Source organism: Neophocaena asiaeorientalis, unplaced genomic scaffold, assembly GCF_003031525.2.
Source record: "Neophocaena asiaeorientalis asiaeorientalis breed wild unplaced genomic scaffold, Neophocaena_asiaeorientalis_V1.1 scaffold132, whole genome shotgun sequence".
Lineage (NCBI taxonomy): Eukaryota > Metazoa > Chordata > Mammalia > Artiodactyla > Phocoenidae > Neophocaena > Neophocaena asiaeorientalis.
In genome coordinates, this window is record NW_020173393.1 from 4525419 (window position 1) to 4540167 (window position 14749).

General features: G+C 47.2%; 1 protein-coding gene across 1 annotated transcript in view; it reads left to right on the top strand.

The window, feature by feature from the left end:
• PTPRT (protein tyrosine phosphatase receptor type T) overlaps window positions 1–14749 on the top strand; it is a 754628-nt gene that overhangs the window by 597121 nt on the left and 142758 nt on the right. Inside the window, exon 14 of the mRNA XM_024746810.1 lies at window positions 4332–4467. Within this exon, the coding sequence (XP_024602578.1) occupies window positions 4332–4467 (136 nt within the window). The remainder of the gene's footprint in view (window positions 1–4331; window positions 4468–14749) is intronic.

Genomic DNA, 14749 nt, shown 5'->3' on the forward strand with positions numbered 1-14749 from the left:
TGACATTGCAACAGCCTGAGGCACACCGTGTGTTCTCCCAGGGAAGTTGTCCCTGGATCCCGGGACCCTGGCAGTGGCGGGTGGCACAGGCTCCCTGGAAGCGGGGTGTGGATAGTGACCTGTGCTTGCACATGGGCTTCTTGGTGGCGGCGGCAGCAGCCTTAGCGTCTCCTGCCCGTCTCTGGGCCCCGCGCTTTTAGCCAAGGCTTGCGCCTGTCTCTGGAGCTCCTTTAAGTAGTGCGCTTAATCCCCTCTCCTCGCGCACCAGGAAACAAAGAGGTAAGAAAAAGTCTCTTGCCTCTTCGGCAGCTCCAGACTTTTCCCCAGACTCCCTCCCGGCTAGCCGTAGCGCACTAACCCCTTGCAGGCTGTGTTCACACCGCCAACCCCAGTCCTCTCCGAAGCCCGAGCCTCAGCTCCCAGCCCCGCCCGCCCCGGCGGGTGAGCAGAGAAGCCTCTCGGGCTGGTGAGTGTCGGTCGGCCCTGATCCTCTGTGCGGGAATCTCTCCACTTTGCCCTCTGCACCCCTGTGGCTGCGCTCTTCTCCTCCGCGGCTCCGAAGCTTTACCCCTCCGCCACCCGCAGTCTCCGCCCACGAAGGGGCTTCTAGTGTGTGGAAACCTTTCCTCCTTCACAGCTCCCTCCCACTGGTGCAGGTCCCGTCCCTATTCTTTTGTCTCTGTGTATTCTTTTTTGTTTTGCCCTACCCAGGTACGTGGGGGGTTTCTTGCCTTTTGGGAGGTCTGAGGTCTTCCGCCAGCGTTCAGTGGGTGTTCTGTAGGAGTTGTTCCACGTGTAGATGTATTTCTGGTGTATCTGTGGGGAGGAAGGTGATCGCGTCTTACTCTTCCGCCATCTTGAAGGTCCTCATCCGCTCTTGGTTCTTTCTCTGGATGACTTCATCAGCCCCCATGCTTCAGATACCATCTATGTGCCTGTGACTCACAGTTTTACTTCCAGCTTAGGCCGCCTTTAAGAGCTTCAGACTGCATTTTTAACTGCCTGCTTTTCTAGAGTATCTTACAAGCTCAAATTGCCCCTAACACACATATTTTCCTTCTAACTCTATTCCTTTTTGTTTCTTGAACCTTTAAGCGTCACCATTATCCGCCTTGTTAAGGTCATCCTCAAGAATTCAGTTCTCTTTCCCTTATGCCCTGTATCCCGTCCATCAACCAGTTTTATTTATATCTATTTCAGCTAATTATCTCTTTTATTGCATCTTTCCATCTTCACTGCCATCACCTGAATTCAATCAACTATTATCTCCCATCTGGATGACTGTAATAGTTTCAAAATGCATCTCTCCAATCCACTTTGGCTTCTCAAAGAAACTGGAACAGTCCGTTGGAAATACAAATCTGACCATATCGTACCTCTATGAACAGCACTTAAATGACTCCCTGTGTTTCTTGGGGTATAAAACAAAAGCTCACACTGTGGCCTATAATGTCCTGCATGGACTGGCCCCTGCTGCCCTCACCAGCTGCTCTCACCGTGCTCTCCCTGCCTTCTCGCCCTCATTACGCCACAGTTCTTTCATATCTTGAATGCACCAGGCTCCTTGCCTCCATCAGACGGCTTTAGCCAGTGCTGTTTCCCATGCCACCACTGTGTGCTTTTCTCGTGGTGCTCTATTTGCCTAGTTATAACCTGTCCTTCCTTGGAGCCCACCCCATGGGCCACTTCCTCCCAGAAGTGATTCATTTCCCAATTGTGTGTCATGTGCCTCTCTATTGACAGAGTTGAAAGCTTCCTCTTATTGATTCTTTATTAATTCTGTTCCCTCAACCGCACTCACAACTCATTGTAGGCTCTTTGAAGGCAGGGACTGTGCCTGTCTTGCTCACCGTTGTATTACTAAAAGCCCAGCATACAGTGGGTACTTGTGGTTCTTCGTTGAAGGAACGCAGTGTGAATCTCATTAGAACAAGCTAATAACAGCGTTCCCAGGGTAATAGGATCCTCTCCATGGCTTTGCCTTTGTGCCCCAGTCTCTAGAATAGGATCTCCTAGCAGGCATTAAGTAAAGTTTAGCCATTACTACATCAGTGAGTGAATGCTCCAGAGCCAGCACTTCCTCCAAAGCCAAGTAAAAAGGCTCTGACACTATTGAGGAAATGATGGTCTGAGGTGCTCAGCCTCCTTTATGCTTAGTCATGTTCTGTGTCTGGGGGACTAGACATATCTCAGAAATCTTGTCTCCAGACGTGAAAATGGGGGCTACTCGGGACTTGCCTGTATTCTGGAATGTGAGACCCGCCTTCCTGTGAGGTTGGCCAACTCCGCCAGGAATTCTTTGGCTGTAAATAGGCAGAGCCTGCTCAGACCATCCTGCGATTTGATGAGCTGGGTTTGTCTCTAGCTGGTGAGGGGACCTGAATAAAATCCCTTATTTGTAAGTCCTTCCAGGAGAAGGGTCTCTGACCCTGTTGATAGCATAGCTGGGCACACAGAACATGGATGCTTAGTAGCAAATTAATGAGTGCTTGAATGAATAAATGAAGCAAACGACTGTGGTCCACTAGCCTTTCTGCCGTTCAACCATCATCTGTAAACCAACAATGGGGAGGAGGGAGGCCTGTGCTAGACACTGGCTTTAGAGAGTCGACTAGGACGTGCTCTCTGCTCTTGAAGACTTGCCATTCCCACTAGGGAGACTTGACTAAGCGAACCCAGTTTTTCTAAGTTACGAGAGAGTCTGGGGAAAGTGCTGTGGTAAAGGAAACACTTGACGCTCTTAATCAGGAAGAGGGGATGTGCCAGAGGACTGGTCTGAAACATCCCTGAGTTTGGAGAATCAAAATCATAGCTTATGGGCATTCGCATCCCTTCAGCTCAGCTGGGTTCTGTGAACACATGGCTGAAGAAAAGGAGAAACTCAGTCTGGTTTCATGAGAACAAGTGTGTGTGGGCAGAGATGTCATCCCTTCAGCTAAACATTAAACCACCACAAACGTTAAGGGAACACCAGTTATGAGCCAGATCCTGTGCTAACATGAGGAAACAAAGATAAAGGACGCTTCCTCTTGCCCCCGAGGAGCTTGCAGACCACTGGTGGAGACAGATGGGGAAACAAATCACTAATAACATCAGCACATTGAGATCTGTTCCAAGTGGTACAGAGTGTTATCAGAATTTGGAGAATGCTCCCGGGGCAACCAGGGAAGGTGGTGTCACTGGTCATGGATGAGCTGCTTCTGATGTGGTAGAAAAGTAGGGATGGGTCAGGGAAAGGATGCTTTGGATTTAAGCTGCCTCACATAAACATGGGATCATTGGGAAGAATTCACGGAGGTGCTGGTCCAGGACCACACTCTAGAAGGTTCACACAGGTTCCTGGTACACTGCATGAAGAGGCCGGGCTTAGGCATTCTTTGGCTCCTTACTTTTGCTCTGGCATTAGCCAAGTGGTTGTCTGGGAGGAGAAAGGATTCAGGGACTAGAGGACATGAAAGTTGAATTCAAGGCTTCTGACTTTTGAGACCTAGACTTACAGAAAACCTGTGTAATCCTGGCCCTGAACTTTATCAGCCATGTGACTTTTAGCAAGCTCCCTTTGTTTTCTCATCTATAAAATGGGAAAATCAATATATACTTTAGGGAATATTTGCAAGGATTGGCCAAGCCGGATCCACAAAACGGCCCAGCACAGGGCAGAGGGTATAGTAAGTGCCCAGTTCTCAGTCTTCCTTGATGTGGAATCGAGTCAGTGTGTTAGTAGCTGGCAGAGCACGTAGCATCAGCATGAAATCCAAAAATGGAGTTAGCAGATACAAGCATTTTCTGAACCCAAGGCAATTCCCTTTAATCCCCACCATTTGTTTCCTATAAGGCACAAAAGTTAAAAGTTAGGTTTTTATCTATAAAAATCCAGTGCTTTTAATTGTGTTACCCTTACACAAAGCTGTTGTTTTCGCCATTTACTTGAAAGAATTAATTAGGATTTGGAATAATTCCATGAACCTAAGATTCACGCCGTAGTTCCATTGTCTGATCCTAGGGACAAACCAGTATGAGGGATAAAATTGTCTGCTTAATCTCATGGGAGGATAAGGGTTACCCTTATCCAGCATCGCGGTTGTGTAACCTTGGGCAACTCAGTTTCTCTGCATCTCAATTTCTTACTCTACAAAAAAGGCTATAATAATTCAACATCTCAAGGAATTAATCCTCCAAAGGGTTAAATGGGTCAACGTGTATAATGTCCTCAGCACGGTGCCTGGCCTATAGTTAGTACTCAGTGAATGGAACCTGTTGTTACTATGATTGCGTCTAGTCACGTATGTGAGGCTTTTCAATTATCTTTCTTCTTCCCCTTTCCCCCCAAGGTGCCTCCACTCAGAATTCCAACACCGTGGAGCCGGAGAAGCAGGTGGACAATACTGTGAAGATGGCCGGCGTGGTCGCCGGCCTCCTCATGTTCATCATCATTCTCCTGGGCGTGATGCTCACCATCAAAAGACGGTGAGTTTTGGTTGCTGCCCTGCAGACCCTGCCAACCCCAGGGGGCCCCAACACTGCCATATGGCCAAGTGCGTTCTCTGCTGGTCGCTTATGAGCAGGGACCCTCTGATATAACTGTTGAGGTCCTGAAATTTGGGGCCAGTGGTGGCTCATTGTGTTGGTGTCTGAAGGGCATGTGTATCTGCTTGGCGAGCAGCCCCAAGACGGCAGGTTTCTTGCGGGGCAGGGGTTCCTTGGAGTACCATGGGATTCCACGTGTGATGCTTCTCAGAGATAGCTGCTCTGTTGTGATTGGTCACGTCATCAAGATTCCAGGGGAGCGCCGGGAACGCTGGTGAGCCCACAAATACAGATGCAGGAAAGCAATGCTTCGTTCCTTTCACCTTCATTCATCCTTGACTTTTCTTTGGTCAAGCAGCAGCATCCCAAGGGATAGCTGCATCCTCGGCATCAAAGGGATAGAGCCACCTCTGATGGTGTGACAGCCCTGAGGGAAGGCTCCTTCTTACTCCACATCCCACAGAACCTTCCCAGCTGGATTGTTGCTGCTTGTCACCTCTCAGCGGGATGTCCTCCCGGCACCTCTGGTCATCGCACACAGTTATCTCCTGTTGCGTGCATTGCTCATGAAAGCCAGGGTACAGGTTCTTTCCTGATCCCCCAAATTCATTACATCGACATCTTCTGTTTATCAGACTTACAGGAGGCTTGAAGACGACACAGAGGAGTTGCAGAGAGGGAGAGGAAATAGTCATTAGGGAACGTTGAAGAATATCAGCTCTCGCTGTCCCTGGGGTACACGCTTATTCCTCCAAACAGGGGGTCCTCCTACCTACTGTACCTTAGCCACCATGTCCCCGTGCCTACTGCCCATCTCAGTTTCAGCCAGGATTCCGGCCTTGGTCTCCACCCTCCCACTCCCCCAGACTGCCAAAGCAAGCAAAACACTTACCTACATTATAATGAACTGTGCTGCAGCCTGCCCTGCCCCCAATTTAAAGAGACCGTTCAGTCCATTCTTCGACAAACTACTAACTCCTGAGCCTGAAGCTCTGGGTGTGGTTACTCACAGAGTTCAGGACAAGCCCAGTAATGAGGGCCCGCACCTGCTTTCATCCCTGAGACAAAAACAGCTTTTGTGAAACTTGTTCCCACCAGAACAAAGGGACGGAATGCCCCCAAAACAAATTCCAGTTTCTACTCTAAGGAGTCCCATGAATATAAATGCATGAAGTAAACAAATGAAGACAGTGTCCGTATTTCCAGCCATCAGTTTCTCTCTACAAGTAGTCGGCCTTCTTTTAGCCGTTCTGGCACCAGAATGTCTCTGTGTGTCTCATGGTTCTGTTCAGAATCAGCCAGGACCCCGTTGGACCAGGACATCTCATTGGTAGGGCCTGTTCTTTCTTGACATCTTTGTTCTGTAGGATAATTCCTTTACTCAGGCTCCCAGCAGAATGACGGGAGAGTTTCGGTTCTCATCCAGCTACTGATTTTCTGGTTGGAGCGGCTAGGGAGGAGGGAAGGTCCGTGATAATACTGGGGGTCAAGAGCCCTCAGAGTCATCATCATCATCCGTAAAGCGAAGCCACGTTTTATGTCTGTGACAAGCTAGCTGCTGTTGGATGAGGCCAAACATGAGGTTTGATTTCTCTGGGGGTGAGTGAGAGCACATTGCACATGTAAGATCATTGACACGTTCTCGGAGTCGCAGACGCTTTAGAGACAGAGGTGAGTTTGGGCCAGTCTCCCTGAAAAAAGTAACCAATTTAAGAGAATTGCATTCCTCTTTGATAGACCCTGAATGTTCTCATTCTTCGCCACTGATTTGTAAGTCAGATATGCTCTTCCAATTTTGCTCTTTCTAAAGCCTGACTTAACCCACGTCACCATTGTCTGCGAGCTTGTGAAGAAATTTCACTTCCCTCTCAACAGCTATTTCTGAAATGTGTGACTTTCTGGGAGGGAGGAAAGGGCTTTCTGTTTTCAGGCTGGCAGCAAGGATAAAGTGAACCCTTTGTGTGGTTTTATCCTCTTCTGAGTATCTTCATCTATCAAAACCATCCGTCACACCCGACCAACAGACATCAGGTGATCACCATTTCTTTCCAAGAGGCAAAACTCAGATGTAGTGGCAGTGGGCAGGGGGTAGGGGGTGCTGATCAGCGTTTGCATATACAGTATCTTTGGGAGAAAATAAGACATTTTTCTGGCCTAGTTGATGGTAATATTTTACAACTAGGTATAGGGGAAGGAAAGGGAAGGAGCAGAGAGGAGGGGAGGGAAGAGGAGAGAGGAGTAGGGGATGGGTCAGAGGGAGAAAAAGAGAAATTAAACATCAGCCTGCACTCTTTCCATTACCCCACAGTGTCTTCTGATGTCTAGAGGTGCCCCCACCAAAGGACAGTGAAGAGCTTAATGGGCTCCTTTCCCTCTTCTGATCCCAACCCCATATATAAATATGGGGAAAACTTCACTGGTCAGTTGAGTCTGTCACTAACTTACTTACTGCTCACCAGAATGATGTCCACAGTCACCTAAGAGGAATAGATACGAAAGGAAAAGAAGCCCCCAAATAATAGGCGAATCATCACAACTCAGGATCCTAGTGTCAGCATCTCTTCAGTGTCCCTTTGTGACCTAGAGTTAGTTCCTGCATCTAGCAGCTCTCAGAAGTCGAATGCCTGCCACACTCCCTGCACTGGCTTGCGCTGGGTCTTCTCCCTAACCTCCACAGACATGGCCAGGGCGGCTCCCTGTTTCCTCTGCTCCCAGTGGATTCAGCTGTCTCAAAGTCTTCCCCAGAACTGCAGGCACGTTTCCAGTATGCCCCTAGTTTCTCCATACAGGCCTTGAAGTGTCCCTGTCACTCTCCAAAGAGAGTCTTTCTCCTACTATTAGGTGGGGTGTGTGTGTGTGTGTGTGTGTGTGTGTGTGTGTGTGTGTGTGTGTGTGTGTGTGTGTGTGTGTTGTACTGAACTAGAAAGCTGGCCCAGAAAGGGCTAAAGATACAGAGGACCAAGGGAAGGGCTTAGTGAAAGAAACTAAATCAATTTACATTCAGAAAGGAATATAAGAACGGGAGAGAGAGAGAGAGAAAAAAATATCAGCGTAGCCTAAGGAAAGTGTTGTTGTTGGTGTTTGGCTGTTTTATAACGGATGGTGAGGATCTTGAAAAATGCAAGGTTGCAGAAGGGGATATGAGATGCTGGTTCCCTTACTCGTTGAAAAAGATGCAAATTAAACTTTAGACTTCTTTTAATAGTACCTTTGCCTGTTTGGACTGGGCTTCTTTGAATGCAGGACCATACAGAATCAGGGCTACATGGAGGTATGGAGGATTGCATGAGCATGATAAGAAGGGAATCTGGAGCCCCTTCCGACAGAGTTAACAGCCAGTGTGGTTATAGCCAAGCTCATTGCAAAATAGTCATTCTTATGCTGTCACTGGATAATGGCTTCATCTTTTTCTCCTGGCTCTGTTGATCACATCTAGACCTCAGAACATTCTAAAATGGGTTCCTGCATGCCATTATGTAATGGAACGTACCTCCTTTTCATGAACACCCTGTTGAATCCTGAAAATAGAGAAAAGCTCTCATCACTGCAGTCGCGTTCATCTTCTTCCCTGACCTCCTCCCTTTAGAATTATCGAACATCCTCTCCCAAAGGAATGGGCAGCCAAGGCATTGTAAGGCCAACTCTCCGGTCCCTTGGCTTAATACCATAGGGCCCTGGGTGCCTTCAATGCAAATTAAGGTGGAAAGCTCAAGCCTTAGTGCCTTCACTAGTGTATCTTGATGTTTGAAGGTGTTTCTTGGCCGCTCACATATGGGAAGTTTGACATTTTAATGTTTGTTTGTGGGATATGGACATATGTGCATGTGCCTACAAGCTTCCTGTCATCCAGTTTATTCCCTGGGACACGCTTCCTGAAATCTGAGCATGGCCCTCCAAGGCTTAAGGCGTAGCAATGCACTTTTGAATGGGGAAACACTGGAGCCAGCTTAAGCAGAATTCTTTGGTAGCAATATATCTCTACCCCAAGACTCGTCTGTATCCTGCATTAACCTCACCATCCCTTCTTACTTTTCAAATGTAAACTAGGCAACTTTTAGGGAGACAGTTTCAAAGTCCTTCGCCGCACATAGTTCCATCCGCCCCCATCTCCTCTTCTCCTCTCCCTGCCCAGCTCTTCCTGGTACAGCCTGGACTTCCAGCCAACCACGCTCTGCCCGTCCAAACAGTAACTCTTCCAAGAATATATTTGGAGTGTCTTGAGTTTGAGAGTCTGCTTTGAGAGAAATGTGCATCTCTTGGTATACCTTGCTTCTCTGTGATTTGTGTCTGCACTCCAGTAGCTCCCAGTCTAATGGGTGTAGACATTCTTGTTAGCTGTGTACTGGGAAGCAGAAAAACTGGATCCAGATCTCTACAGCCCCATTTATCTGCTGCTAACCTTGGAGAAGCAACTTAACAAAGCTCAGCCTTTGCTTTCTCAGCTGTGAGATGCAGCCAGTCTCATGTAGCTGTTCTGAGGATCAAATGAACGAATGGCTGGGACAGGCTTTACTTCCTGTACCTGCTTACGTACAGGTAATACATATATTACATAATATCAACAGGGACATTCATCTCACACATGACCATCAAGGGTACCAAGCCAGCTCCAAACCCATCACTAATATGTTAAAAGGCAGTGCTGCAATCAGTACACACACTCTGACCTAATTTGTTCATTTTCCATTTGAACTGCTGCCATACTCGGATTTTAATCCTACAAATAATCATAGAGGGTAGGACTGTTGATACTCCTGTTTCTTGAGAAGAGGAAACTGAGGTTCAAAAAAGGTTTTTATGAGTTATCCAAGGTCTTGGGCAGAGTTGAAATGCAAACCCAGGGTCTGTGACTCCAGACCCCTTGCTGTTAACTTCTGTTCTATCAGTCCATGGAGACCAGTAGAAAATAAGTGAATCCTGGAATAGGACACAAGTGACCCAGGTTCAGGTATCATTTTCTCCGGTTCTCTGCCTTGGTACATGCTGTTTCCCTGAATCAAATGTCCAGACATTTCTCTTCACCTGCGAGTCTCCTACTACTCTCTAACTCTCAGCCCCAAGTTCTTCCAAGTAGGATTCCTCCAAGTATTACCTCTTCCTTGAAGTCTTGCCACAAGCCCTCCATCCTAGGAAGATTCAATGATCCTCCCCCGCATGCAGCCGTTGTGCCACATGCATAGACCTTCAGCTGTGTATTTATCACACAACATGGTGGTTGTAGTTTTGCTGGACTGAAAACAAATGGCCTGGGAGGGTAGGTCCTCTGCTTTGGCCCTTTCTTGCCAGAGCTCTACTGCCCTGTATCATCTGCTCCTGGACATCTACCCTCAAAGTTTTTACGGTCAAAGACAAAATCATCACCTACCCAGCAACGTATTTCCAGTCATGTGTCCCCATCTTAGTGAGAGGTACTACCTCTCATTCCATCAGCCAGACTACTGGGATTCCATCACCCCAGTACTTTTGAACTTGAATCTTTACATTCTCTTTGTTGCATCCTCTCCCCTCCCCGTCTCCACTGCCTCTTCCCTGGTGCAAGCCTCTATAGCTTTGTTCTATGAGTCTCTTCTCCAGCCTCCCTGACTCTGGCCCCACCTCTCCAACCCATCTTCCACACTGTAGCCAAAGTGATGTTTGAAAGATGAAACTTGTACTCCCAAACCTGCATTCTAAAATCCTTCAACGGCTTTTCCTTCCCTATAACAGCGGTTCGTAGGGTGGAAATAAGGCAAGAAGCACATACTTAAGTCACCTGGAGAGCCTTGTCAAGCTACGCTGTCCCCTTGCTCACAGTGATTCTGGCAGATTTCCTGAAGTCTCACCCCACACTTATACCTTTGCTTGTGAAGTTTCCTCCTCTTTCAATGCCTGTGTTCCTCATTTCCATGTGACCTACCCATGTTTAAGGTCTAATTTAAAAGACACCTTCTCCAATAATCCCTTCTGACCTTCAGTGTAGACTCAATCTCTTCACCGTCTGGATCCCCTCCATGAGGATCCACGTTATGTTCTGTCTTACGTTTGTTATTTGTATTCACATCTTATCTTCTCCGCTGGACCATCAGCTGTCTGTTCTGATTCATCCTCATCGCACATGTGCCTTGCAGATACTTGGGATTCCCTAAAAATGTGTTGAATCCCAGTAAAATTAGAACAGATGGGGCCCAGGATTGCACTGCATCTCTTGGGCAAGAAAGCTTCACTCAGAACGCAGATCCAGATGTCAATGTTAAGCATCAGGGGTGAACCCAGCCCTGAGGGGTGCGGAGGAGGGTCAGGCCGGAAGGGCAGTATGTGAAAGATGTCCCATGGTCTGAGACTCAGAGAACACACTATCTCTCCAGGAAAAAAAATAATGAGGCAGTAGGAAAAGCTAACTACTGGGTAAGCTGAAGAGGCAGGGCAACTATTAGATTGTGCTACAGGTCACAAAACTGACACATGTGGAACTTAAAGAAATCGCCCCAAATCACGTAGCTAGTAAGTGGAAGAGCTGGGTCTGAAACCTGGCCAATCTGATAACAGAGTCTACACTCTTAACACCATCTCACCTGGATGAAATGTAAAACAGGATTTGCTGATATGCTGAATTGAGTGACATAATTTTGAATGGTTCGTTGAGGTGGGAAAGCAGCCCCAAATACACATATTGACATTATCTTGGTTTGTCCACCCCATTCTAAATGCTCCTTACTCCACACCCTGGAAAGTGAATCCTCCTTCTGCTTGCACTCACTAGGGGAGCCACTCAGGCTAGAACCTTGGCAGTCGTCTTCAAAATGCTCACATTTAATCACCTGTTGCTTTTGTGTTCTAGCCACCTTTCACATCACCTCTTCTCCTTCCTCATAGCCATTGCAGGATCGGCCCCTGACATCTCTTGCTTTGACCCTTACGGTAGCTTTCATGACCCCGGTCCCTCTCCCCTTCCACCTTTTGCTCACGCTCCTGCCAGAATCATCCATCTAGAAAAATATTTGACCACTTGGCTCTTTGAGTTGTCCCTGTGACCTGAGTTCTCCCTGTGACAGTAAGCTCCTCAGACTCTTTGGGAACTAGACCCTACCAGCATCTTGACATTCCCACCTTGATAACCCCCCACCCATTCTGTAAACAGATATTCATCAGCCTGGAAATACCCTCCCTCCTACTCCATCTGGGTGTTCCTGGACTTTACAACTCCGGCATCATAGACTCTAAACCAAATTACCTCTCCCCCATCCGCACCCCTTACCCTCAAATACGGTCCCACAGCTCCCTGAGCTGCCACCTCATACCACTTATCACTCCAGAAGATAATAACAAAGTAGTTATTAATGCAGGCTCTGGATTCTAATACTTGCCATGCTGCTTACCAACTATATAAACTTGGGCAAGTTACTTAACTTCTCTGAGCTTCACTTTCCTCACCTGTAAAACATAGATAATAATGCTTGTAGTGAGGATTAAATACAGTAGTCCACATAATGTACTGAGAACAGCGCCTGACACATAAGTGACCTCCTACTATCTAAATGGTAGTTATTATTATCATCTATCTTATAAGTTTTTTGTTTGGTTCTCCCATGAGACATATTGGCTGGATCACGATGGCATTTCTCTTTCAATCTCTGGTAGTTGGCAGAGACAATCATATAATAGGTCCTTAAAAAGTTTTGACTGTGATGGAAAGATGGATGAGTGGATGACAGATTGATTGTTGGCTGAATGAGTAGATGAGCACATGGATGATTTGATGAGTGTGTGGGGTTATGGGCTAGACGGATAAGTAGATGTATAGATTGTTAAGTGGATGGAGGGATGGATGGATGGAAGAGTGCACGGGTGGGTTTATGAACTAGATGGACAGGGAGATGGTCAAATGGATGGTTAAATAGACAACTTAGTCTTGTTTAAGTAGTATGAAACAAAGGGAAGCTATACCTCAAGTCATTCTTGTCAGCCAGCTGAAAAGATTCCACAGTATGTGATTTATTAGGTTTGGGTTTTTCTCTTTTTTTCCCTAAGCACAGCTGTCTTCCTGCTCAGGATCTTTGGTCTCAGGCAGTCGGTTACTTGCAATATCACTGTGTCCTTGTAAAGTTAGACCTTCAGTAAATCTTCAAGCCTGAGAGAAAGAACACGTGTATACTCTGTTTTGATCACAGAGTAAAAAACTGCAGTCCTTTCCCTGGAAGACTTTGCAGTTTAATTTGGAAAACATGTTCAATTAATAGAAGCTTGTCAGGTGCCATCATGCTGGGGTTGCCTTGAAGCTGAGTCAGGGATAGCACTGGCTTTTGGTGACGTCCAGGATAACTCAGCTACTTGACAGAGGTGAGTTGAAGGTTAAGGAAGCACGTTGGAATGAGGAGGTGGCCCAGGCAGAGGTGAGTCCTGAAGATTGAGAGCAGAAAACCAGAGGGCCCAGAATGTCGAGACCCAAGAGTGTAGCCTGGGGCTGCTGACTGTGAGAAAATCCTGGCGCATGATGAAGGCCTTGCAACTGGTCCCCAAATACACCAAGTATTAGACCTAGTGAGGGGTGACCTCTTAGAGCCTCAGATTCCTCAACTAAAAATGAGAAGAGTAGTACCTGCTCCATAGGGCCAGGGGGAGGATTAAAAGAGATGAGGCTTGTGGCATCTCAGTGCCTGACCCGCTGTGTTGCCCAACATATGTCTATATTCTTTCTTCCTCGAAGCCAGCACAGGCTAGTGGTCTAGCACATGAGCTTTAGAGGCATGTTGCTACCAAATCCAGTTACTAACTGTGTGATCTTAGGCAAGTTACTTAACCTTTGCCTCAGTTTCCCCATCTGTGAAGTGGGGATGATAATAACACCTGTCTCTCAGGATGGTTGTGAGGAGTGCACAAGTTCATGTATGCTAAGAGCCTACAGCAGTGTGTGGCACATAGTAAGTGCTACATAAGTATTTGTTCTTACTTTATTACTAATTTTTAAAAATTTTATTACTATTTTTACTATTCCTAAGTAGGTGAACACTTTGTTCCTGGTCACCAGAGTGAGAAGCAGCAAACCTTTTATCTGTGGGTAATGGGGGAACATAAATTCCCCTTTGTTGTTTTTGTTTTTGTTTTTTTGGGTTTCTTTGCGGTACGCGGGCCTCTCACTGTTGTGGCCTCTCCCGTTGCGGAGCACAGGCTCCGGACGCGCAGGCTCAGCGGCCATGGCTCACGGGCCCAGCCGCTCCGCGGCATGTGGGATCTTCCCGGACTGGGGCACGAACCCGTGTCCCCTGCACTGGCAGGCGGACTCTCAACCACTGCGCCACCAGGGAAGCCCGAACTCCCCTCTGTCGAAGCCTAGTATATTTCAGGTGTTTAATATATTCTAATATTAAACTAGATTAATGTATTTTACTTAAAATACTTTGTGTATTACATACCGTATATAATTGGAAAGTAATTTAGACTAATATAATGTTAATGCCCACCATGACTCTTGGGAATAGATCATTATTGCCCCTAGCGTTGAGATGGAGAAACTGAGGCTCAGAGATACAGCGACTTGCTCGAAGCCATGCAGTCAGCGAGTGGTGGTTCTGGGATGCTGAGACTTATCATATTTCCACTCCTCAAAGCTGTTTAAGCTGGCAGTTATCCATGCCATTCACCTCGGTACACGGATCAGGAAACAGAGATCCAGGCAGAGGCATTGACGTGCCCAAGGTGTCACAGAGAGCAAGTGAGAGAGCTGAGATCAGAACGCTGGCCTGTGCATTCTCTGTCCAGTGTTCTTGCCGATATGGAAAACAGAGATGTCTGTGAGTCTTCATCACATGGATCCTGAGCTTTCTGCCCCTGAGGAATCACACTCCCAGGCTCTGGACCACAGAGCCAGAAATGAAGAAGAGGAATGGTCACCTTACAGTGCCAACCTGTTACGGTTGGTGGAGGGGCTTGGATGACTTATATGGGCTGTTCCAGATCCCACCCATCAGTTAGAAGTTCTCCACCCCTTTCATCATCTGGGGCCACTGTTCATTTGGCCAAAGATACTGCACAGTTTTACGAGTAACCAGATCTTGCTGCACTATGGTTCATTTTCCCCAGCTCAGCCTCCCAAGGAGGTACGGGGCTTCCCTTCTGCCATGGTGTCTTAGCTCTCAGATGTCACTTTCCTTCTGGAGCTATGGAATTTGTCTCTCCTGATAATTGAAAGAAAGCCTAGAGATGGCCCTGCTTTGGGGACTTTGGCCAGTTCCTACTTAAGAGGGGG